The 24,684-nt window shown below is 37.9% G+C and overlaps 1 protein-coding gene across 7 annotated transcripts in view; it reads left to right on the top strand.

The window, feature by feature from the left end:
- Window positions 1–24,684, top strand: part of kcnip4 (potassium voltage-gated channel interacting protein 4) — a 497,181-nt gene that overhangs the window by 26,616 nt on the left and 445,881 nt on the right. Inside the window, exons 1-2 of one of the 7 annotated variants that reach the window (XM_062982152.1) lie at window positions 15,874–16,355; window positions 16,592–16,766. The exons of 3 other annotated variants lie outside the window; for them this stretch is intronic. In XM_062982152.1, the coding sequence (XP_062838222.1) occupies window positions 16,625–16,766 (142 nt within the window). In that variant the 5' untranslated portion in view covers window positions 15,874–16,355; window positions 16,592–16,624. Of the gene's footprint in view, window positions 1–15,873; window positions 16,356–16,591; window positions 16,767–24,684 lie in introns of those variants that run through there. 3 more of the 7 variants (XM_062982153.1, XM_062982146.1, XM_062982148.1) reach the window with 3 other exon arrangements.

Below are 24,684 nucleotides of genomic sequence, written 5' to 3'. Positions count from 1 at the left end.
TGACTTGTAGAAAAAATGTAATTGTCATGAAATGATTTGCAATACCACATTTGCTATCGCCCACTTTGCTCTAGCGGAATTTTGGGAAATGTAGTTTAGGGCGGGGTCTTTGAAATTATCATCCAGAGAGGTCCTTGACTTCCATAAACTACATTTTCCAGAATTCTGCAGGAGCCAGCCACATGATAACAAAGTAGGTGCTTCCGCTTCAGAACGCTAATGTGATGTCATATATTTTTGGATATTTGATTGGGATGAGATTTACATTTTTTCTGTATTTCTTTTTGGAATGAATATGCAAATTTCATGCAAGAGAAGCAATCTCTTCCCCTTGTGTGCTACATAGAAATGCTTGTTTATAAGCATGCATAATATATTGACTGGATCATGTTAGTATACCAGTTGTATTTGCATTATACAAAAAGTCGTGTTTGGCTTCAATACCAGTGAGTGTGTGAAATGCTGAGATGACGCAGACATTAAAACTATCATTTAGTTTACTGAAACTCTGACCCACATAATTAACAATTCTAATTACCCGATCTAAATGTTTCCCATAACTTCTGTTTCTAGCCACAGTAATCAAATATCTCTGCTGATGCAGCTGAGACTGGCACATTTAAATGGAAATCTTCCAGTCTCTTCCCATTTTAGCAGTAGGTTTTTATGAAGCTTGCTCTCATCAAGATGACATTTTGCAAGCCTAGCCTCTCCCCAGTAATGATTAGCTATAGAGGTTTGAGCAAAATCAGGTCAACCATTCTTGCTGACCTAAGAACTGAAATGGCATTGGGAAGAGACTATAGCATACTGTTAAAATTCTTAGCTAGATGTAATATAATGCAGGATGAAGAGGAAAAATTTAACCCTTGTCCAAAGACTGATTAAAAGCATATACTGTAGCTTTTTATATCACACATATAGATCCAGAGAGTTACTTAAGCATAATTTAATCTGGCTGTTACACTAAGCTATAGTAACCCTAATCTTTTTCTTTACTTTTCATTCTTTTCTAAATTAACAAAGAGAAGTTGGAATTATGTGGTTCTCTTTTCAATTGACTAAAATCTTCTGTCTATTTTTTCACTGAGAACAAAATTAGTTTAAATTATAGTTTATCCAAATAAGTCAGTTTCAGTTTGGGTTCATCCTGACTAGTCAAATATTTCTTAGATGTATTATTGTTATTGTTATTATTTTACTGACACAAGAACACAGTATGATACAGCAAACGAGATATATATGCTGGATTTTGTACCATGAAATCACAAGTCGAACACTTCCCAAGCATTTAGGACTGTGTGATGTATTTTCGAGTGATTCATGCAGATCCAAGTAAGGTGGCCTTTTGCAGCTGACAGATCATGATTTTGTCAATGTTTATTGTTTTCAATTACTACTACTACTACTACTACTACTACTACTACTACTACTACTTCAGGCACTAAATATGAGCCTACATTTTTGCCTGTCAAATGTGGAACCAATGGCAGCAAAGAATTTCAAGTTATGATTTTGCCACAAGGCATCTTCTGACAGTGTAAAAATTGTGAAAAGAAAAAATACAGAAAAAGTATCAACTTTCCCATTTATTCAAACTGCTTTTGCTAGCACATTTTATCCCAGGCACCAATTGGGTAATAGGTTATCATCTCTTTTGTCTGTCTCAAATGAATTTAACAACTTGGAAAAGAAATTTGTTCCTTGGTCTTCTAAATATTTCCTTTGCGGCACAGCCCAGTGTTAAGTGTTTACTCCAGGTCATAGAATTGCATCCAAGCTGAAAAATCCTTCATGGAAGTGAGTTCCAATTTATTCATTGGGATATAGTAAGTGGGCTTACTATTGATTTTGTGCAAACATCATATGTTGTCCAATGTCCATACAGCAAATGGAGAGTTTTAATTTCATTCCATACGTAATGTATAAAATCTAGGGATGGAGAGAACTTTAAAAACTTTTCAAAATATGCTTTTGAATGTTAGTAAATACTTGCATCCTTAGTAAAATGGGATGTTAAAACATTTCCCTTAAAGTAAGTAGTTGCAGATTACTTTAAATTTGCTACACCAGGAAAACTTTTCCTCATAAAAGCATTTTTGTCTTTACTGGATTTTAACTGCTTTGGTTCCATGCAATGAAATTCTGGGGTTTGTAATTTGGTGAGGTCCCAGAACTATTTAAGTCTTAATTCTTCTCTCTGAATTGTCTCTAATTCTTTTATCCCAGGAAACCACAGGATGGAACCCATGGCAGTAAAAATTGAATAATAATGCTATAATTATGTACTGTCTTCAGCTCCCAAAACCTCGTCAGTCTGGCTAGGGCTGATGGGCAGGGGGGTCCAAAAACTACAGGCTCCCCAGACGTGCCCAAGTCCATCAGTTCAAAATATCGATTTCCAAACCTTTCTGCATTGGAAATTAAAGCACACTGGCAAGAGAAACACAAAGACTCAAAATAGGAATGGACACTAATGTCATACGAGCTATTGTCAATCAATGATATGTTTTATGAGCATGAGTTTTAAAGAGCTGTGCTCACCACTTGTAGCTGTGGCTTACACTATAAGGAGAAGGTTCAGTGCTACCCACAACTTAGGAAAGGCCAGCTGTGTATATCATTGATTGAATGTAGAACTTGAAAAGGAACATATTCATCAGGCAGGAAAACTGTGATGAATGTTGTTCAGCTCAATAGGAGGACCTTATTACTGACATCCAAATAATCCACCTGTGTCTGCATTTAGTGAAAGACCATGTGATTAACAGTTCTATCCTGTCTCCTATCTGCCAGTGATTATATTTAAATGTTGATGTTTGCCCAAATCTATCACGATAAACCCATTAAAATAGTACCAATAAATTGGGGAGGGGGCCTCTTGCTCATTTTGCAGATGGTGAATGCTTCCCCCCCCCCCCGTAGGAAGGAGTTGTGTAAATGGAGTGTTGTGGCTCAGCTGGAGTCTCAGGGTGACTCTGATGGGGATTATGGGATTCAGGTTCAAGATGACTCTGATGGGAATTATGGGATTCAGGTTCAGAGTGTTCCTGCTGTGGAAGATGAGGAATAGGGAGGCTTTCCCATGGCAGGGAATGGTGTTGATGATTCTGAAGCTAGCCAGGTGCAAATTGACTCAGGAAGGGAGGACAGGTCTCAGTCTGATAGCATACAAACAGATGCTAATGCTAACGAGCTGTCTGGCCTTGATGAAACGGAATCTTTAGATTGAGCTGGCCTTTTGGAATTCAGGGTTCGCAGAAGTGTTAGAATAGCAAACAAGAGGGAGGTCAGAGGCCAAAGAAATGCTTTCATGCTATGCAAAGGGTATTAAAAGAGTGTGCTGAGAGGGAAATCTTTGTCAAAGCAACTTCTCGTTCGAGTCAAGAAGCAGGCTCTTGCTTTCCCAGATTATCTTGCAGCCTTTGTATGTTCATGTTCATGGGACTTTGTCATGCGTTAATGGAACCTTGCTTTATGCCTAATGTTTTCTTGGATTATTCTTTATAGCCTTGTTTTGCAACAATCTTTTGTATTTAGCAAGGTGAAGCTAATCTGAGGTGCGACATCGAGCAATGCGGGGCATGGCCCAATGGGGTCCTTACACGCCCTACCGGGCACAATTTGTGGCGAGTCTGAGGTTCTACATCATCCTCTGAGTGTTACTTGTCTGAGGTCACCCAATGGATTACCATAGCTGAATGGCGATTTGAACCCTGGTCTCCAGAGCTGTAGTCCAACACTCAAGCCACTGCATCATGCTGGCTCTCTTCAAAACATATTACTGTATTCTTTAACTTTTCACTGTAATGGGGAAAAATAGTATCAGAGCAACAGAATTTGTGGTCACAATATAGTCCCTGCCATTTCACGAAATGCTCTGAAAATGTGCTGTGCTTTTGCTTGCAACAGAAGGACATTGACAAATAAGACAGATTTTTCTTTCAAAGGAAATTCATTACTGATCTGCCAACAGTGAAAAAAATGCTTTTCTCTGTATGTCTGGCAGTGCTGGGATACAGAGAAAGGCCATCAGCTTTGATTTGGATAGGTGCTTGAATAGATGATTTGGAACAGGAGATCCTAGTTGCTTGTTAGGCATCAGGAGTAGGTATGGAATTACACTTTGGTGGTTTTAAGATTCTTGTTGAAATTACTCAACTTTATATTGCCTGAGACCTGTTATGGGGCAAACTTGTCTTGCCTCAGAAACCTGCACACTCATTAAGCTAGCAGTACATTTGGGATAGTGACAATACACATTCAGTTTCATTATGTAAATTGTTAAAGATATGTGAAATTTTAAAATAACACAAATAGACAACATTCAAAGATTTGGCAAACTTGATCCTTGCTCTCCTTCTGCTGGGAAAAGTCCTTTTTTTAAGTCTTTTTGCCATGGTTGCTGCAAAATACTTTTAATTGTGGGTTCTACACAATGCTTTTAAATTGTTTTAATGTACTGTTTAGATTTTTAACTTTAATATAATATGTCGTTGAAGGCTTTCATGGCCAGAATCACTGGGTTGCTGTGAGTTTTCCAGGTTGTATGGCCATGTCGAGAGAGAATGCTTCTGGAACATGGCCATACAGCCCGGAAATCTCACAGCAACCCATGTAATATAGTAATAGCCTAAAATGTTCCTTAATAGGTGATTATAACTATATTATGTTCTGATTAATATTATAAGATGCCTTGATTTCTGAGTGAAGAGAAAGTTTCCACGAAAATCCATTCTGTTGCTGTGGCTTCAAGGGAAAGAGACAGGACAGGTAGCTGGAGTAGCAAGCATTGTCATTTTTATTTGCATGTTCACTGCTACCTGCTGGGGGTGTCTGTTATCTACCAGTACAGTTTCCTTTCATTTTAAAAAGAATATTACAGGTAGGTTTGGTGCTAATGGGGTGAATTCAGGGCAGCTCTGGGGCTGAATAATCTGAATTACAGTTTGGTTATTTTGATAATGCATACAGTTGCACAGCAGGAGTCATTGAGATTAAAAGTGGACACTGTTCCTCTGTGTGAAGATGTTCAATGATGTGAGTCATAAAAGTGTCATATTGGAACAGAGTCCTTTGTTCCATTTTCCCATGTTTTGGAATATAATTTCCTGTCCAGATGAACCATTCCCTCATTACAGTCAAAGGTTATAAAAGGTTTCCTGTTCTGGCTGGGGATTACCCCAAGTCTTTTCACAGATTCAGTGTGTTCTCCCAAACTTGACCTGTCTGCAACTTCAAGACCATGACTAGATGAAACATTTGCCCTGCAATCACACATCCTTGGGTTATTTTTCTTCTAAAACCAAAGCAGCGGGAGAAGTCCTGAATTGCCCTCATATTTCACAGATAAAAGGATTTGAAACTTTCCCCAACTGGCCAGCATAGTAACATTTGTACTGCCATAATTCAAACTGTTTTTATAGTAGCAAAATACTTGTAGTAAAAAGTTTAAAAATTAAGAGAAAATAATATTACAATACAAATTGATAGTATTTCATGAAAGCTTTAAAAAAATTTTTTCAAAGGGATGGTAACCTGAGAATGGACTGTTGTCTCTTGTTTTGTGCTCAAATAAACAAACACCACTAAGATTTCTGGAAGACAGGTACTGTGTCAGTTAAGAAAGGTTCTGCATTTGAAAGTAAAATACAGAATTCATAGAGATAATGTTTTGTCACAAAAACATCTCTTTTGATTTAATTAATTGCTATCACCCTTCAGTAAGTGCTGAGAAATATAAAATCACTCTTTTTCTTGGTGAAGGTATTCAAAATTGCAACAAAAGAAAAACCCTCATGTGAGCCTGAAAGTGTGGTATGATTCTATCCATATGCTGTCAGTTTTAGTGAAAAACATACTGTACTTTTGTATAGCTCACCTAGGGAGATATAGCAGGGTAGAGTGGAAAAATAGCTTGTGGCATTATATGTTAACTGTGTGAGTCCTTGAGTCTTACGCAGGAGTCCATAAACAAACACTTGAAGCACGTTAATAGGACCTTTTCTATTATTATTGTACAATGAAAACTTTTATTAAGAATTGCTTTTTGGAGTGGAAAGGCAGGCACTGAATACACTTCCAGTTGGTATCTCAACAAAGGTTGGAGAATCATGCAGAGCTGATATATACTTTGAAAGCTTCCGCTTGCTTAGAAAATCATCCTTCAGAAATTTTCTCATGTCCCAGATGAAGATTAGGTGGTTGCATTTTTTTTTAAAAAAAATCACCCCAACAAATAGACTACAATGTCATCGTAGGTACATTTGTCTAAACTCTCCCATTCAAAGTCAATTGGAAGATTAAAATCAATTGATGTTGTGATCAGAGGACTAGACATCTGATGTCCTGAATCAGAAACAACTCTTGTACCCAGAGGTAGGAGTGGAAAGAACATTCACCATTATTTTTTTCTCCAGCTGAAGAATGGGTTTTGTGACAGTTGTGAATAATGAGACAGCAGCAAGAAGTTTGCATAATTTGTACCCAATATTTACACATTATGAATTGTTTGGGAAAATCATTGTGTGCAAAAAATGCATTTTTGTGCGAGAGAGAACTTTGGGCTTTAGCATTAACCCCTTCTCCTATTTCTGGGCAGCCGTGTGTGTTTTTTGATACAAGATCTTAATCAACATAAATTTTGCACAAAAGTAGAAATCTTGCACAATATTTTATTCTGTTAGACTGCTATTTTCACAGAAATATTTTTGTTGCATTCAAAAAGTAATCTTGCACATGCACACACATACATGCACATACAATGTAGCAGTCTTGAAACACCCCCCCCCCCCCCAAAAAAAAACCCTACAAGTCTTTTTCACATATAAAAGAAATGTGTATTTCCACACAGAATAATTCAGGATCTGGAAACACTGAGCAGGATCTGCTCAGAAATATTAATTTCTCTGTAATAGGGACAAAACTGTGTAAATTATTCACTCTCATTTGTGACACTGAAATAGTTGAATATTAACATCTCTAATCAAAGTACATCAACTGGTATTTTAAAATTTCATTGCAATTCAAATTGTACATATTACAATTTGCTTTTAATAGTATTATCTATTATAAATTGTACCTGTATTTTCCTTTTAATGTGAGTTGCCTTTGGGTTCCAGTTTTTGGACAACAGGATATAGGTTTAAAAAACAAAATATAATAGTGTGAATATAGCTTATCTTAATAAAACTACAGAATGTAAAACTTATATTTATTAATGGTATATCCCTCATCCCCATCTGTACATTGTGCTTTTGACTGATGCTGTACATGTTCCCACATCATTTGGTAGAGTGGCTTAGCATGCTGCTCCCTATTATGGTATAAAATAGTAGTGGTAATAATAATAATAATAATAATAATAATAATAATAATAATAATAATAATAATTTATTTGTAGACTGCCTTATCTCCCCGGAGGGACTCAGACTGGTTTTTCAACATATATGTCAAACATTCAATGCCAAAAAAGGGAAAACATACAAGTAAGCTACTACAAAACAGATCACATCAAGTAATATACAGGCAGGTTAGCTTTAAACTTGATGACAAACAAAATAATCATAGATAAAACTTAAATAACCCATACAAATATAAACACATAGTATAAATTTATCCATGGGTAACAATATCTAGAAGCTGATAAATAACCTTATAGAAAAAGAGAAGATTTACTGCAACCAGCAGGATGAAGTCAATTCCAGTATCTAGGCAATATTTAACATATTTAGGAAAGGATGTAAGTCAAGACGTGTTTTCTACATAGAATCATAGAATCATAGAATCATAGAATAGTAGAGTTGGAAGAGACCTCAAGGGCCATCTAGTCCAACCCCCCGCTAAGAAGCAGGAAATCGCATTCAAAGCACCCCCGACAGATGGCCATCCAGCCTCTGCTTAAAAGCCTCCAAAGAAGGAGCCTCCACCACGGCCCGGGGGAGAGAGTTCCACTGCCGAACAGCCCTCACAGTGAGGAAGTTCTTCCTGATGTTCAGGTGGAATCTCCTTTCCTGTAGTTTGAAGCCATTGTTCCGTGCCCTAGTCTGCAGGGCAGCAGAAAATAAGCTTGCTCCCTCCTCCCTATGACTTCCCCTCACATATTTGTACATGGCTATCATGTCTCCTCTCAGCCTTCTCTTCTGCAGGCTAAACATGCCCAGCTCTTTAAGCCTCTCCTCATAGGGCTTGTTCTCCAGACCCTTAATCATTTTAGTTGCCCTCCTCTGGACGCTTTCCAGCTTGTCAGCATCTCCCTTCATCTGCGGTGCCCAAAACTGAACACAGTATTCCAGGTGTGGTCTGACCAAGGCAGAATAGAGGGGGAGCATGACTTCCCTGGATCTAGACGTTATTCCCCTATTGATGCAGGCCAAAATCCCATTGGCTTTTTTAGCTGCCGCATCACATTGTAGGCTCATGTTTAACTTGTTGTCCACGAGGACTCCAAGATCTTTTTCGCACACACTGCTGTCAAGCCAGGCGTCCCCCATTCTGTATCTTTGATTTCCATTTTTTCTGCCGAAGTGAAGTATCTTGCATTTGTCCCTGTTGAACTTCATTTTGTTAGTTTCGGCCCATCTCTCTAGTCTGTCAAGATCGTTTTGAATTCTGCTCCTGTCTTCTGGAGTGTTAGCTATCCCTCCGAGTTTGGTGTCATCTGCAAACTTGATGATCGTGCCTTCTAACCCTTCGTCTAAGTCATTAATAAAGATGTTGAACAGAACCGGGCCCAGGACGGAGCCCTGCGGCACTCCACTTGTCACTTCTTTCCATGATGAAGACGACGCATTGGTGAGCACCCTTTGGGTTCGTTCGCTTAGCCAATTACAGATCCACCTAACCGTAGTTTTGTCTAGCCCACATTTTACTAGTTTGTTTGCCAGAAGGTCGTGGGGGACTTTGTCGAAGGCCTTACTGAAATCTAGATATGCTACATCCACGGCATTCCCTGTATCGACCCAACTCGTAACTCTATCGAAAAAAGAGATCAGATTAGTCTGGCATGACTTGTTTTTGGTAAATCCGTGTTGACTATTAGCAATGACCGCATTTGTTTCTAAGTGTTTGCAGACCACTTCCTTAATGATCTTTTCCAGAATCTTGCCTGGTATTGATGTGAGGCTGACCGGACGGTAATTGTTTGGGTCGTTCTTTTTTCCCTTCTTGAAGATAGGGACCACATTCGCCCTCCTCCAATCTGCTGGGACTTCTCCTGTTCTCCAAGAACTCTCGAAGATGATTGCCAGTGGTTCTGAAATAACTTCCGCTAGTTCCTTCAATACTCTTGGATGTAGCTGATCTGGCCCTGGGGACTTGAATTCGTTTAGAGTGGCCAGGTGTTCCTGGACAACTTGTTTCCCTATTTGGGGTTGGATTTCCCCCAATCCTTCGTCCATTCCATGTTGCTGAGGTTGAAGATGGCTTTCTTTTTGTGAGAAGACCGAGGCAAAGAAGGCATTAAGCAGTTCTGCCTTTTCCCTATCCCCTGTCACCATCACCCCATCTACTCCTTGCAGTGGCCCTATCGCCTCCTTTTTCTTCCTTTTTCTACCAACATAAGCAAAAAAACCTTTTTTGTTGTTTTTTATGTCCCTGGCAAGCCTGAGCTCATTTTGCGCTTTAGCCTTGCGAACCTTTTCCCTACAGGAGTTGGCTATACGTTTGAATTCTTCTTTGGTGATTTCTCCCCTTTTCCACGTGTTTTTGCAGTTTTGTATTACAATTCTGACTCCAATACCAGCCAGAATGGTCAACGGTCTGGGAACTGCAGTCCAAAAAGGTATCTAAAATCTGTAGTTTGAAGTATGCAAAGTACTTTTTCCTACAGTAATCTTTACAGTAGCACTAAAACAGGGTTAAGGTCAGTACAATTGCTCCTTTTTTGCTGAGAAGATAATAGCATGAGGTTGAGCATAGTCAATCAGGAAAATTTAGGTGCCTTAAGACTTTGCAGAATCCCTTTTCCTGTTTGCCTTTCTAACAGTTCTTAAGTGGAATGTTTGGAAGGTGGCAAACAAGGGAGATTGTGAGGCTTCACAATGTATTTGGGCCTGCAGATTCGGTTCCCTGGTTCACATGGAAAACATCTGAGGAAACCCTGTAAGGTAACTCTGGAAAGAGTTCTTTGGATGTTTTAGTTAAGATGTGTAGCAATTATAAAATCCTAACCTTTGTAATAATGCCATGGTGCCGTGAATATATTCAACCTGTTTAGGTTTTTTTTTTTTACAATCAATCCAATCCATTAGAATATTCAAGCTCAAGTTCAAGCTAGTAAAATGTGGGCTAGGCAAAACTACGGTTAGGTGGATCTGTAATTGGCTAAGCGAACGAACTCAAAGGGTGATTCTCACCAATGCGTCATCTTCATCTTGGAAAGAAGTCACGAGTGGAGTGCCGCAGGGTTCCGTCCTGGGCCCGGTTCTGTTCAACATCTTTATTAACGACGTAGACGAAGGGTTAGAAGGCACGATCATCAAGTTTGCAGATGACACAAAACTGGGAGGGATAGCTAACACTCCAGAGGACAGGAGCAGAATTCAAAACGATCTTAACAGACTAGAGAGATGGGCCGAAACTAACAAAATGAAGTTCAACAGGGACAAATGCAAGATACTTCACTTTGGCAGAGAAAATTAAATGCAAAGATACAGAATGGGAAATGCCTGGCTCAACAGCAGTACGTGTAAAAAAGACCTTGGAGTCCTCGTGGACAACAAGTTAAACATGAGCCAACAATGTGATGTGGCAGCTAAAAAAGCCAACGGGATTCTGGCCTGCATCAATAGGAGTATAGCATCTAGATCCAGGGAAGTCATGCTACCCTTTTATTCTGCCTTGGTCAGACCACTCCTGGAATACTGTGTCCAATTCTGGGCATCGCAATTGAAGGGAGATATTGACAAGCTGGAATGTGTCCAGAGGAGGGCAACTAAAATGATCAAGGGTCTGGAGAACAAGCCCTATGAGGAGCGGCTTAAAAAACTAGGCATGTTTAGCCTGCAGAAGAGAAGGCTGAGAGGAGACATGATAGCCATGTACAAATACGTGAAGGGAAGTCATAGGGAGGAGGGAGCAAGCTTGTTTTCTGTTGCCCTGAAGACTAGGATGTGGAAGAATGGCTTTAAGCTGCAGGAAAGGAGATTCCACCTGAACATCAGGAAGAACTTCCTCACTGTGAGAGCTATTCAGCAGTGGAACTCTCTGCCCCGGACTGTGGTGGAGGCTCCTTCTTTGGAGGCTTTTAAGCAGAGGCTGGATGGCCATCTGTCGGAGGTGCTTTGAATGCGATTTCCTGCTTCTTGGCAGGGGGTTAAACTGGATGGCCCATGAGGTCTCCTCCAACTCTATTATTCTATGATTCTATTATTCCTCTTTATGTTTTTTCACTAATATGTGGATATAACTCTGGAGATCCACAAGTTCCAGGGTTTAGGTAAGTGGGTCATTTCCTGCTCCAAAAGATTGCACCAAAAAGAAAGAATGGGGAAACAAATGCAGAAGTAGCTCTACATCTTATTTTCTAAAGTTTTTAAAGGTTAAAAAGGGAAATAATAGCTTTTGGAGAGTGTCCTATATGCTGTAAACCTTCCATCACTGATATCAAGCCACCATCTGCAGAGTGAGCTCTAGAATAGTGAAAAATTATGCTATAAGTGATATAGTAATCTAACTTTCCATAGGGCACAGTGTTGATCTTGCTACAATATGAGTAATATGGCTGGGATGCTAACATTTATCAAACTAATACTGCAAGTAAAGCAAGGATATTAGATGCTATATTTTTTCACAACATGATATTCACTTGCAAAGAAGAATATTTATGATCACTTGTCCACCAAAAACTTCAAAAACAGAGTTGCAGATTCTTGAGTATAAACTGAGTGATGAAAAGCACTTAGTTAATTGGAACTGCTATATTACCCAAAGTAATGAAAAACTTGATAGACAAGTGGAACATTTTTACTGCTGATAATTCCATTAAATAGGGTTTCAATTATCCAGCGAACTAAATAATTTGATCTTTTAATGCAGGGACAAATAACCCTTTGGGAAATTTTAGCATCTTAGGCTTTAAGTCTTCACTTCATATCTTGTGACACAAGATTATCCAGTGGCTGCCTATTGAAAAACAAATTCCTGGAAATTACATGTAAAAATAATGTCCTGTAATTTTTATGATTGTGAAGATCAGACTAAAAAGATCCAAATAAATGTATTTGTTTATAGGAACAGACTAGAATACATCATGACATTCTCTACTGTTTTCTTTCAGTTTTTAAATTGAGGCCAAACTTCTTATATTCCTTTAAAAACTCCCTGTGGGATATTTTTTGTCAGTTGAAAGTTGAAATAGAAAAATCCCTCTCTCCTAGCTCTGAAATGATATAATCTAGGGTACTGTTTCATTATCTGGGTGGAGGCCACTAGGGGGTGCTAGAGAGAGATGGATCATCCATTTTATGATGGTGGAGGTTGGGTTGAAGGAGTAAAATCATTTCCCCCAGTTTTCCTGTTATTTCCCCCTCTCATGTCCCCATTGTGGAAACAACCCTCATTTATGATATGTGTAGGGGGGAGGGGGCATAACCACTGAAAACAGGTTTTTTGGACGAACAGATCTGATCATATGTTTTTAAATTTATACATTGTATTTTATATTGTATTTAATAGTCTTAACTGATTTTATGTATTGTTTGGTATCGACTTTGTGTAGGTATCGAATTGTTGCCATTGTTGTAAGCCGCCCTAAGTCCCTTCGGGTTAAAAGGGCGGGATATAAATGCTGGAAATAAATGAAATAATAAATAAATAAAACAGGGAAAATTGTTTTCCTCCTTCAACTCCCCCTCCCATAAAATTGACTATCCTTCTCTCTTTAGCACCCCCTAATGGCCTCCTCTCAGATAATGGAACAGTTCCTAATCCAGTAAATGTTTGCACTGTGCTATTTTAATTAGATTGTTTATTTGATTAATGTTAGTTATTTTCCCTATTATGAATGGTTTCTTAGTTGTTACTTTACAACCCCATATCTGCAGCAAATACATTTCTGACCTTACATGGAAACATCAAATCGCAGATAACATCTTTATCTTTGTCACTTTCTCATATTCCCCAATATTTTAGCTCAAACTCTAGTTGTCATAAAAATCCAGAATAGAAAAAAAAGCTAAAATTCCAAAACAAATTCCCGAATTCAGATTTCAAAGATTACAAAGCTCCAAAAAATCACCAGAGTGCTGGGGAGAAGAAAGAAAATACAAAAGTCAAACAAGGAATTTTAAAAATCCTAAACTAAAAATAAAAGAGTTGTTTTATTTATTTATTTATTTATTTATTTATTTATTTATTTACAGTATTTATATTCCACCCTTCTCACCTTGAAGGGGACTCAGGGCGGATCACATTATATACATATAGGGCAAATATTCAATGCCCATATACACATAGAACCGAGACAGAGACAGACAGACGCAAGGGCAATTTAACCTTCTCCTGAGAGGATGTTCAATTCTGGCCACAGGGGGGAGCAGCTGCTTCATCATCCACTGTGATGGCACTTCCTCATTCCAATGTAGTAAATTAGTTAAATTTGCCTCCCCGCTTTTTATAAGTGATACCTTATTTCCTACTTGATAGATGCAACTATCTTTTGGGTTGCTAGGTCAGCAAGGAGCAGGGGCTATTTTTTATTTTTAATTGATGGGTGTTCACCCCACCATGGGCTGGCCTCGAACTCATGACCTCATGGTCAGAGTGATTTATTGCAGCAGGCTGCTCACCAGCCTGCGCCACAGCCCGGCCCCACAAGTTTTTCTTCACTGTTGCCCCTCTCTTCTCTTTTTCCTTTTTAAATCTCTCTCTCTCTCTCTCTCTCTCTCTCTCTCTGTCTGTCTGTCTCTCTCTCTCTCTAGTATATAATACAGTAGAGTCTCACTTATCCAACATAAACGGGCCGGCAGAACGTTGGATAAGTGAATATGTTGGATAATAAGGAGAGATTAAGGAGACGCCTATTAAACATCGATTTAGGTTATGGTTTTACAAATTAAGCACCAAAACATCATGTTATACAACACATTTGACAGAAAAAGTAGTTCAATACGCAGTAATGTTATGTTGTAATTACTGTATTTATGAATTTAGCACCAAAATATCATGTTATATTGAAAACATTGACTACAAAAATGCGTTGGATAATCCAGAACGTTGGATAAGCGAGTGTTGGATAAGTGAGACTCTACTGTAAAAGCAACAGACAAAAATGACTTTTCAAATGACGTATTCAAATATATAACCATGTTCCTCCACTGGAGGTCCCCTTTCACTCACTTTAGCATTTCAAAGTGATATTACCAAATAAATTACTGTGTTCCATCACCAGAGGTCTCAATACAGTAAGATTAGGTGTTCTAGGACCAGTTCTTTGTGTGTGTGTGTGTGTGTGTGTGTTTTTTTTTGGGGGGGGGGTCTGTTTACAGTGGTTAAAGCTCAAGTATTGCTCATAGAAGAGTCATCAGCAGGTCTTCAACACTGGAGAGGTTTTTTAAAAATCTTCATGTAGTCCTACATTTTCTTTAGAGAATGGATTCTATAGAACTCTCTTTCTGAACCAATAATACTTTACAACAAACAAAAAGATGACACGATGTGATGGTAATCTAGGTCCCTACTGACCCAGATGTATCCTGTTTGTCACTATTGTCTCTGTCACTCCCAAAGCATTGAATCCTAATTAAAGGCACCAATAGATGCTCTTCAGATCCACTTTATCAGGAAGGAAGAATTCTACTGTCCTCTTTTTGCATCCCTCTCATCGCAAACACTTATGAAGGATGAATACACTCTGCCATGGTGACACAAAAGTTGATAATAATAGTTAATAATTTTCCTGATTACCAGGGATTTTTGTTTACTAGCAGAGTTAAGAATATCTCATATTGACTCAACCTTTAGAAAGCCAGGAAATCAAAAGCTAAGGCCAGTGCCTTAACACATCTGCTTCATTGTCAAAAAGACAAGTGTGCATGAATTCATGGAGACAAAGTACTCCAGCAGCTATTAGTCAGGATGGCTATGCATCATAAATTGTGCTCTCCCGTAATATAATTCCTATGCAGCAACACTGTACCAAGGTATCTACTAGGCACAAGTCCATGTGAAATGTCTGAGAACAAAAAGGAAATACTCTGAGAATTCTTTTGTCACTAATACTATTTTCCAAAGAAGTGGCTTTTTAATCCTGATTTTGAGTATATGAAATAACATTATGTTCGCATGATTAATTGCGTCCACCTTGGGGTTCTGGAGGCCGAATTGGTGATGGGGGTAATTTCTCAGAGAGTTAGTGGGATTTCTGGAAATTGTACATTATTCCAGCTCTGCATGTGATCTATGCAGCTCACTTTGTCAGTTTCTTCATTGTAAAAATAAAGAATTTGTAAATTTTGAATAAACTGGATTTTAATTTTTTTTGAAGCAGCCTATATTATTATTATTTTTTAAATGAAAAAAATGAATAAACTGGATTTTTTTTTTTGAAGCAGTCTATATCATTATTTCTGGAGCCCCGGTGGCGAAGTGTGTTAAAGCACTGAGCTGCTGAACTTGCAGACCGAAAGGTCACAGGTTCAAATCCCGAGAACGGAGTGAGCGCCCGCTGTTAGCTCCAGCTTCTGCCAACCTAGCAGTTCGAAAACCAATGTGCCAATGTGAGTAGATCAATAGGTACCGCTTCGTCGGGAAGGTAACGGTGCTCCATGCAGTCATGCCAGCCACATGACCTTGGAGGTGTCTACGGACAATGCTGGTTCTTCGGCTTAGAAATGGAGATGAGCACCAACCCCCAGAGTCAGACATGACTGGAAACTTTTACCTTTATATTATTATTTAAATTATTAGTTTGTCTGTTGTGATATAGAAATTCATATGTAGAGCCATTTTAACATTGTATTAGGTAATAGTAGCCAAAGAAATAAAGTTAGGCTTTGGAATGCAAATGAGATTTTGCATCAGGGGACTAGAAAGTGATTTTGTTTTACTTTTAAATTAATCATAATGAGTAAATAGTATATTTCTATTACTGCCATGGTGTGATACTGCATGAGAGTAGAGAAACCAAAATACTATGTTTCTAGCAGCTTCAGCTGCTTTTCGATGTTTGAGTGACAGTGGAATTAAAGCATTCTCAGTGGTATTATTCACTTCCCCCAGGCAGAACAGCTGTCTTCCAGTAACCAGCTAGAAGGGTGCAGTACTTATTTAAAACAGAAATCTGAGGGGGATATATCTAAAATAGAAAGGATAATAAGATTAAATTGCATTTTTGTTTTCCTACACAACAAATCAAGGTAAGGAGTTTGCATACAATCCTAAAATATTATCTAAAATTGATGGAAATATTTTTCATATTCTACTTCATAAATGTGTAATGTGTTTGGATTTCTATATGAACTGATTAGTTTGTAGCCGATCAGTATTTAAAGATTAAACTTTGTGTTTAAATAAAGAAAGACTGCCTTTGTATTGGCTACTGAACTTTTTGGCTAAATATGTTTATAGAAGACTCGTGATTCATTCTTTTCAGAAAAATCGAAAACATATAAAGTTCTTGTTTAGGATGGCATCATTCGTCCCCGAGAAAAAATGGAAAATGGAGGACTTTCCACAGCACTACAAGAAACCTAGCATTTTCATGAAAACATGCAGACATTGTTGTTCGATTCTGAGAATGATGTTCTGGGAACACTCAAATTCTGAAGGTACTTTTATTTCTCAAAAGTATGGAATAAGCGAAAATGGTAGCATGCCACTTAGTTGAAAGGACAAAGAATGGCAACAATCTAAAGACGAGTGTAATTATGTTTATTCAGCCACTTCATTATTCTGGCAAATTACTTTTGAGAATTAGGTATATAAGGAATATAATGTGCCATGTGACATTATAAACTCTGTTCAAAGAGGTTCTTCAATATATGTGGAAAGTGTATTTTTAATATTGTCATACTGTATATACTTAATGTGCACTGTCTGTTTTTCTGTTGCCTGTTTAGTCTTGAGAAATGTTACTGTAAGATACCTCCTTCTCTGCAGTTTGGTAGTATTCTCTGTTCACACATAAGTGGCTGAACTTGGATGTCATTAAAATTCCACAGGATTTATTTATTTCATATCAAAAGCATTGCATAAATCAATATAAAACTGATAAAAATAGAAGGAGCACAAGTGACTAAATATCTTTTGACCAAAAACGGGCAACAGCAACTGCATTGTCTGTAGCCTCAAACAATTCTTCCTCTGTACATGAGACAGGACATAGCAGACAAGCATACAGATGTGGAGTTGCCTGTTCTACTCCACAGTTGCACAAGGTGGAGGATTCTTTTAGGTAGTGCCATTTTGCCAGGCTGTCTTTTGACCTGCTCACTCCAATTCTGAGTGTGTTCAGGGACTTCCAAATTACCCATTCTTGGTTTGCCCTGAGTAAAACCCTTGTGGGGGGGGGGGGGCATCCAATTGAGATTTCCTGGTTTAGCTGCCCAGAAGGATACTCTTGCTGGGAGAATGTTAGGAAGAGGAAGAACATAGAAGCACAACTGAAGGTGTGCTTGAATGATGATGGAAATATAATAATGAAAGTAAAGTATCCCTTTAATATCTCATTTTCTTCCTGGAACGGGTGTCAGTCCAGATGTACACACTTTTTCTATCTTTCAATGACAGAAGGTGAAAAGACATCTATAAATCAAAACCTGTGCTGACGTTCCATCTTTTATTATTGTTATCTATAAAATTATACATGAACAGACTTGATTTGATTTGCATCAAACTGATTTCAGTCATAATCTAAATTGCTTCTCCACAGAACTCAATTTTTATAATTTAAATCACTTGGTTTTCTCAGTTTTAGAAGAAGTATCTTTTTAATACAAGTTTGATTCATATTCAGAAATAGAGACTTCATTAGAAAATAGATACACACCAAACAATTATTCTTATATGTTTTCAAATTAATTTTCAGCTAATCAAAATGTTTTATCCACACTTTTCTACCTTATTCGGATCTGCTCAGGCATCATTCTAATATGCAGAAGGAAAATGAAATGTGCAGTTGGAAACAAGATTTTATGCAGTTTGGCTTTGACAACAAACAGTAATATCTTAAAAGAAACAGAAAAGAAAAAATACTATTACCTTTGAGCCTATGTAACCTTTAATCAATAGTATATTATTGAGACTTAGTATCACACTGCTCTGTCTGTGGCCAAGAGTCCAAGTGTATTCCCACAGGCATAGTAATTTGTCCAAAACTATTGTATCATGGCTACAGCTGCTAGAAAGTCCTGCTTTTCATCATCAGGCTGGAGCCCCCAGTGGCACAATGGGTTGAACCCTTGTCTCAGCAGGACTGCTGACCAAAAGGTCAGCAGTTCAAATCTGGGAAGTGGGGTGAGCTTCCATCTGTCAGCTCCAGCTTCCCATGTGGGGACATGTGAGAAGCCTCCCACAGGATGGTAAAACATCTGGGTGTGTCCCCTGGGCAACATCTTTGCAGACAGTCAATTCTCTCACACCAGAAGCGATTTTCAGTTTCTCGTTGCTCCTGACACACACACAAAAAAAATCAGGCTTTGCTATGACTTTCACCATTTGGTCAGATTGTGGTTCAGGGTCATATCTCAGCAAAGACGTAAATCTCTCTGTGTGTTATCCTCCTATTGTAAGAGAAAACAAACATTGCTCTACAGCTTTTGTCTGTTATATGCATGGTCTGACGTGTTTCTAGGAATTATTCTATGTAGAATGTTTGTGGTTTTTCACAAAGTGTTCTGTTTTTTGTAAAGGAAACATTTTTTGACACATGCAAACACTATTTTCCACCCAAAAAGTGCCTTGAGCAAAATGATATTTTAGTGCGAACATGATTTTTTAAAAATACACAAGTTTCTTGGAAACTGCTCTTACGGGAAATAACTATTTTGTACAAAACACTGTTTTCACCATGGAAAGAGTTTCCAAAGACATGGGATGTTCTATGGAAGTTATGAATTTTATACAAAAAGACAGTTTTTCTACAAACATGTAGGGTGTCCAACTTTCAACCATTAATTTGAGATTTAGTCATGACAAATGTTGCATGTTTTTAGCACCGCAGCGTCATTCATGCAAATGTTTATGGAATGGAGAATATTAAACAAAACATTGATTATTTATTATTTGTCAGTGAAACTTTTTTTTACAAAGACTGCCCAGCAACCCTACTTTGCCACCTTGTCAAGTTGAGTGTGTTTTATCAGTATCAGCATTAGGAGGGTTATGAAGTAGGACTGGAGAAACAAGACATTCAATGCCAGATTCCAGCAGCATTATCTGCAATAAACCTGTGATGATTCTGCATTTTTCATTTAGTGCTATGTCCACCTGCTTCGCATGGGCAGACTTGTGCCAAACAGGACAGGCATACTCTGTCGGGGGTGCTTTGAATGCGATTTCCTGCTTCTAGGCAGGGGGTTGGACTGGATGGCCCATGAGGTCTCTTCCAACTCTACTATTCTATGATTCTATGATTCTATGATACTCTGCAGTTGAGAAAGACAAAGCCAGGGCTGATGTTCTTACTACTTGTGGGTCTGCACCCCATGCGCTGCCAGTCCGTTTCCGCAGGATGTTATTGCATGCAGCTACTTTGTGCTTGGTGTTCATGCAGTGTTTCCTATATGTTAGTGTTCGATCTAAGGTGACACCAAGATATTTAGGATGAAAACAGTGTTTGAGCTCTTGGCCTTCCCAAGTAACCTTCAGTTTCCTGTTGGCTTCACGGTTACGTAGGTGGAAAGCACACACTTGTGTCTTGGCAGGGTTAGGCTTCAGGTGGTTCTCTTTGTAGTAGCTGGAGAGATCTTTCAAGGCATTAGTGAGTTGGTTTTCAACTGTTTCAAAATCTTTCGCTAGTGTTCTAAGGCCAAGGTCATCAGCATATATAATAGGAATAATAGAAACTATCATCCAAGGTATGATGACAATAAAGCCCCCCCCCCTCCATTTGAAAATATTAACACTGGATTTGATGCTAATATGTCAGTTGTTACTATGATGGTTTTCAGTTCATCTACTGAAACTCTTTGATTTACTTACTAGACTTAATGTAACTCAGTTTTCTATGATTTTGCATAGAAATAATCCTTCTTTTAATGGATTTGTATTCATAGGTTAAATTTTCATATCTCCATAATAGAGTCATTTCAGGACTAAAGCTGTTCAGTGAAGATGGTATGCTGACTGAATGGGGCAGGGTAGATGCAGAGGAAACGAGGAGGAAAGGGGCTGCGATGATATGACTAAAAAAAGAAAATACAAGATGCAGTGTAGCAAGAACCAAATTGTTACCTAGATAGGAAATTTACTGGTTCACATTATGAAGCTATTTTTAAATGTCCCCAGGAATGGAAGTGAAATGTACAGTACTGATAAAAATCAATGCAGAAATTCAAGATTTTAATGGAACTCGGCTTGCACAGCAATAGATTCACCTACCTAAGCCTACTTCCCTCTGCCCAAAGTAGCAGTAAAGCTAGGAATACCTGTTCTGTGCAATATTATACTTCCTTGTTATGAAACTTTTAAAAATTAATCCTGTTATTCTATAGATGGCAAAGAGCAGCAGCTGGGAGCACGTAGCTTCAGACAGTCTTGCAAGTATTTATGGTGTTGCACCTTCAAGTAGTTTCCAACATATGGTGAACCTATCATGGATCTTTCTTAGCAAGTTATGTTCAGGTAGAATATGTTTTTGGCTTCTGGTGAGACAGAGAATATGACTTGTCCAAGGTCAATCAATGGGTTTCTATGTATCAGGCTCTGAATAATTTGCAAGAGATGTATTTAGTCAGGCTTTGGGCTGATGAAGAAGCCTGCTGGTGTGCTCTTAACTTATTTTATATTCAGATTTTGTTTTAATAGGATGTTTACATGTATTTTTACAGCATAATATATGGCTGTTTTAGACAGATCTACTTTTAATCACCTTGTTGAGCTACTCTGATTGCAGTATTGGGAGAAAAGCAGGAAATGAAATATAATAAGTAAATGAGCAGCACTTCAGTGTTGTCAAAAATTATGATAACTCACTTTGTATGCTGTTGCACATTCATTTTTCCTCTATTGTAGTGACCTGCAAGAATGATATTCAACATTCTTGCAGTGCATCTCACTCACTGCTCCATCCTCATTGGGAGCTGTGATTGGGAGTTGTGCAATCCACTATTAATATTGCAGGTCAAATGGGTTCTAAACTGATTTCCTCCCAAACAAAACAGTTGGATGAATAAGGGTCTTGTGAGCTGTTTTGGGTCCCAATCCTGAGAAAAATAGCATGATGGTGATTGTTGTTGTTACTATTATTTGTGGTGTATGACCATCCTCACTCAATATTAATAACTATATTTATTTCACATGTTTATTGATAAAACCATGTTTACAATTCTATACACAGTTCAAAGAACACAATACAATTTACTTCATTTAGGATTGTAGATTAAATGTGAGTAAAATCCGCATAGATACCTGACTTTCATCAGCATTTAGTTTATTAACCCCCAGTTCATGCTTTGTTAATCATTAATGCATTGAAAATAACTCCTAAGATGACCTGATCCCTCAGATTGACTCTACTTTGTTAAGTATTGCCAGCATCTGTCGCATGTAGTTTCAGAAGCTATAGATTAAATACTAAACTGTACGATTGAACTCTTAAAGCTCCTCTCTCCTTTTCTTTGAGACTTTTTAAACATGTCTAGTAGCAACTGGCAGAGCCGGCCCTAGGTATTTTTCAAGTGTAGGCGAACAGAATTTTGGCGCCCCCCCCCCAACCAATCACTGAAAAATAAAAGCTTTGGATAAGCAAGAACGTTGGATAATAAGGAGGGATTAAGGAAAAGCCTATTAAACATCAAATTACATTAAGATTTTACAAATTAAGCACCAAAACATCATGTTTTACAAGAAATCAACAGAAAAAGCAGTCTCGACTGCGCCCCTGTATATTTTGCGCCCCAAGCAACCGCTTAATTTGCCTCATTGTTGGACCAGCTCTGGCAACTGGGAAATACAGTAATTAAACTTGTTTTAATGAGAAAATCTGTGATATTAAATGCTTTTGCCTCATCTGCAGGGTATATTAACCATTCATTCAGGGCAACATCATTGCTATTGGCTGCATTGGTTAAAAATTCTCAGGATTTGTGGTTTTTACTGTGAGGTGTGTGAGGTGAAATGGACAAAGTTGCCAGCAGGGATGAAGAGATTCCTCTCCACAGGACCATTTTGAGGTTCAGCTCAATCAAGAGGAAAAGGCGGCCGAGTGCACAAAATCATCAAATTGACTCTTGAGAAGCAGATTGCAATTTGATTATTAATAAGAAATGCTAGTTGATTTATTCTGATGAAATCTCAAAATTATGTATAAGCCATTTAGATGTATATTATTTACTGCCTTTTCCCATCAGGAAATGTATTGATTTCAGCCTTGGAGAGGAAAACACCTGTTTGATTCCAAAGAGATCCTTTGTTGTCCCTTGCAAATGATGAAAAATCCCGTATTACTTGAAAGATTAACCAATTTATTCTGCTTTTGCATTTAGACAAATTCAGAAATAAAATATGCTCCCCACCAGCTCTACTTACAAACTACACATGCTTCAAATACCAAATCCAGCTGGAGTTGTGATAATCAATATTTAGGATTCTATTCTAATACATCATATTTAGGTAATTGTATCAGTTCATATAGTCCTCGGCTGTTTTCCTCCATTCCAGTATTCTCTTCTGACACTGTACATCATAATTTTCAATTATTTCTACATAGATGTTTTGTTATTTCCTAAAACTCAACATGGCAAAGACAAAACTATTTCATCCCCCAAATCTTCTTTACAGCATATATGCCTTATCACTGTGAGTAATGTTTCCATTTATCCTGTGAAGGAGGCATGTAGTCTTGGCTTTATATTTGACTTTTCCTTGTCTTTTGTTTCTCATATGGAGGCTGTAGCCCTTTTTTTCTTTATAACATTGTCAAAATGATACCATTTATTTATTTATTTACTTACTTACTTTATTTTTACCCCACCTTTCTCTACCCCAAAGGGGACTCAAGGCGGCTTACATATGGCAACCATCCTCCACGAAGTTCATACCTTAGTCATTTTCTCTCTTGATTATTGTAATCTTTCAATTGGTCTTCCATGATCTCACCTTAGTCCTCTGGTTTCCATTCAACATTCTCCTGCTAAGATTATATTTTTGATCCATCATTTTGATGATGTTGCCCCACTTTTGATACATCTTTATTGGTTGCTCCTTCATTCTAAGATCCAGTATAAGGTTCTTGTTTCAACATTCAAAGCCTTCCACAATCTAGCTCATTCAGCTGATTTTTCGAACTTGGCCTTAATTGCATTTGTCCTGATGGCTTGCTCCTGAGCTGCAAGGAAAAGACATTCTGTCTCCTTCTTCAGGGTCCTATTCGTGAGCCATAGCCAGGTCTTCTCCTTATCAGCTTTTCCTTCAATTTTGTCAAGGAACTTTCCATGCAATGTTTTGTTGTGCCAGCTGTCAGCTCTAGTTTGTAGTGCGGTTTTCTTGTACTGATTTTTTTGTCTGCTGTGCTTTGAGGAGTTTCTGATTTTTGACTTCAATCAAAGCAGGTTATTATTATTATTATTATTATTATTATTATTATTATTATTATTATTATTATTTTAAAATGGTTGGGGTGGGGTGGGGGGGGCTCAATCTTTTTTAGAAAAAGCACAACAAAATTAAAACCAATATCATCAAAACATATCCTAAAAGTATTTTTTAGCTCCAAGTGCTAAGTCAAAGGAACATATAAATCCTATTCATTGCCCAAAATAAGCAGTCCTCATACCAGTCAATACACTTCATGCAAAAGGAAATTTGTTGTACCCTTGTTACCCAAAACAGAACCTGCTATATGTTACATACTGTGTCACTTTCAAGCTGTTGGAGTTCCACTTCCAAGCTGTTTCCGCGAGAGTGCCCCTACAGTAGGAAGCTCTGGCAATGGAACAAATAAACAAATGAGATCTTGATTACAAAGATCATATTACAGAAACCAAATTGCAGAAGAGGTTTTTAATTTTTATAATTCACTTGAGTGACAATTGATTTTATACTAAAATCTAATTGTATGCTGTAATTGAAGAGCTATTTTTAGTGCTTCTTACCAGCTGGTAGCACAGATGGTGCAGATTGCATAAAGCTCTATAATGGGTGAAGGGTAATGTGTTGGCACAAAGCAGCTTGACTGTGTGGACGTATGAACACCTTTCTCCAGTTCAATCTATCTAATAAATCTGGCTTTCACTGAAAAAAAGAGACTGGAACTGGTTTGCATGATTTATTACTGGGTGAATTGCAAATTTAGGCACATAACTAAGAAAATGTTCATGTAATAATTCATTTTATGTTATTTCCTCCTCCACTGCATGATCAAAACTCAATATTTTCCATGTAAGAATGATAAAGAAGATCTGTATTATTGTTGAAATGAGGATTTCAGAATTGCAACATGGCAGAGGCATTGTGTGTATGCTTTGCATGTTCTCTTACAGAAACCAACCAGATTGAGACAATAATGTAGACACATTTTTTACAGGT

Source organism: Anolis carolinensis, chromosome 5 (genome assembly GCF_035594765.1).
Source record: "Anolis carolinensis isolate JA03-04 chromosome 5, rAnoCar3.1.pri, whole genome shotgun sequence".
Classification (NCBI taxonomy): Eukaryota; Metazoa; Chordata; class Lepidosauria; order Squamata; family Dactyloidae; genus Anolis; species Anolis carolinensis.
Note: the sequence above shows the minus strand (reverse complement) of the source record. Positions and strands in the feature narration are given on the sequence as shown.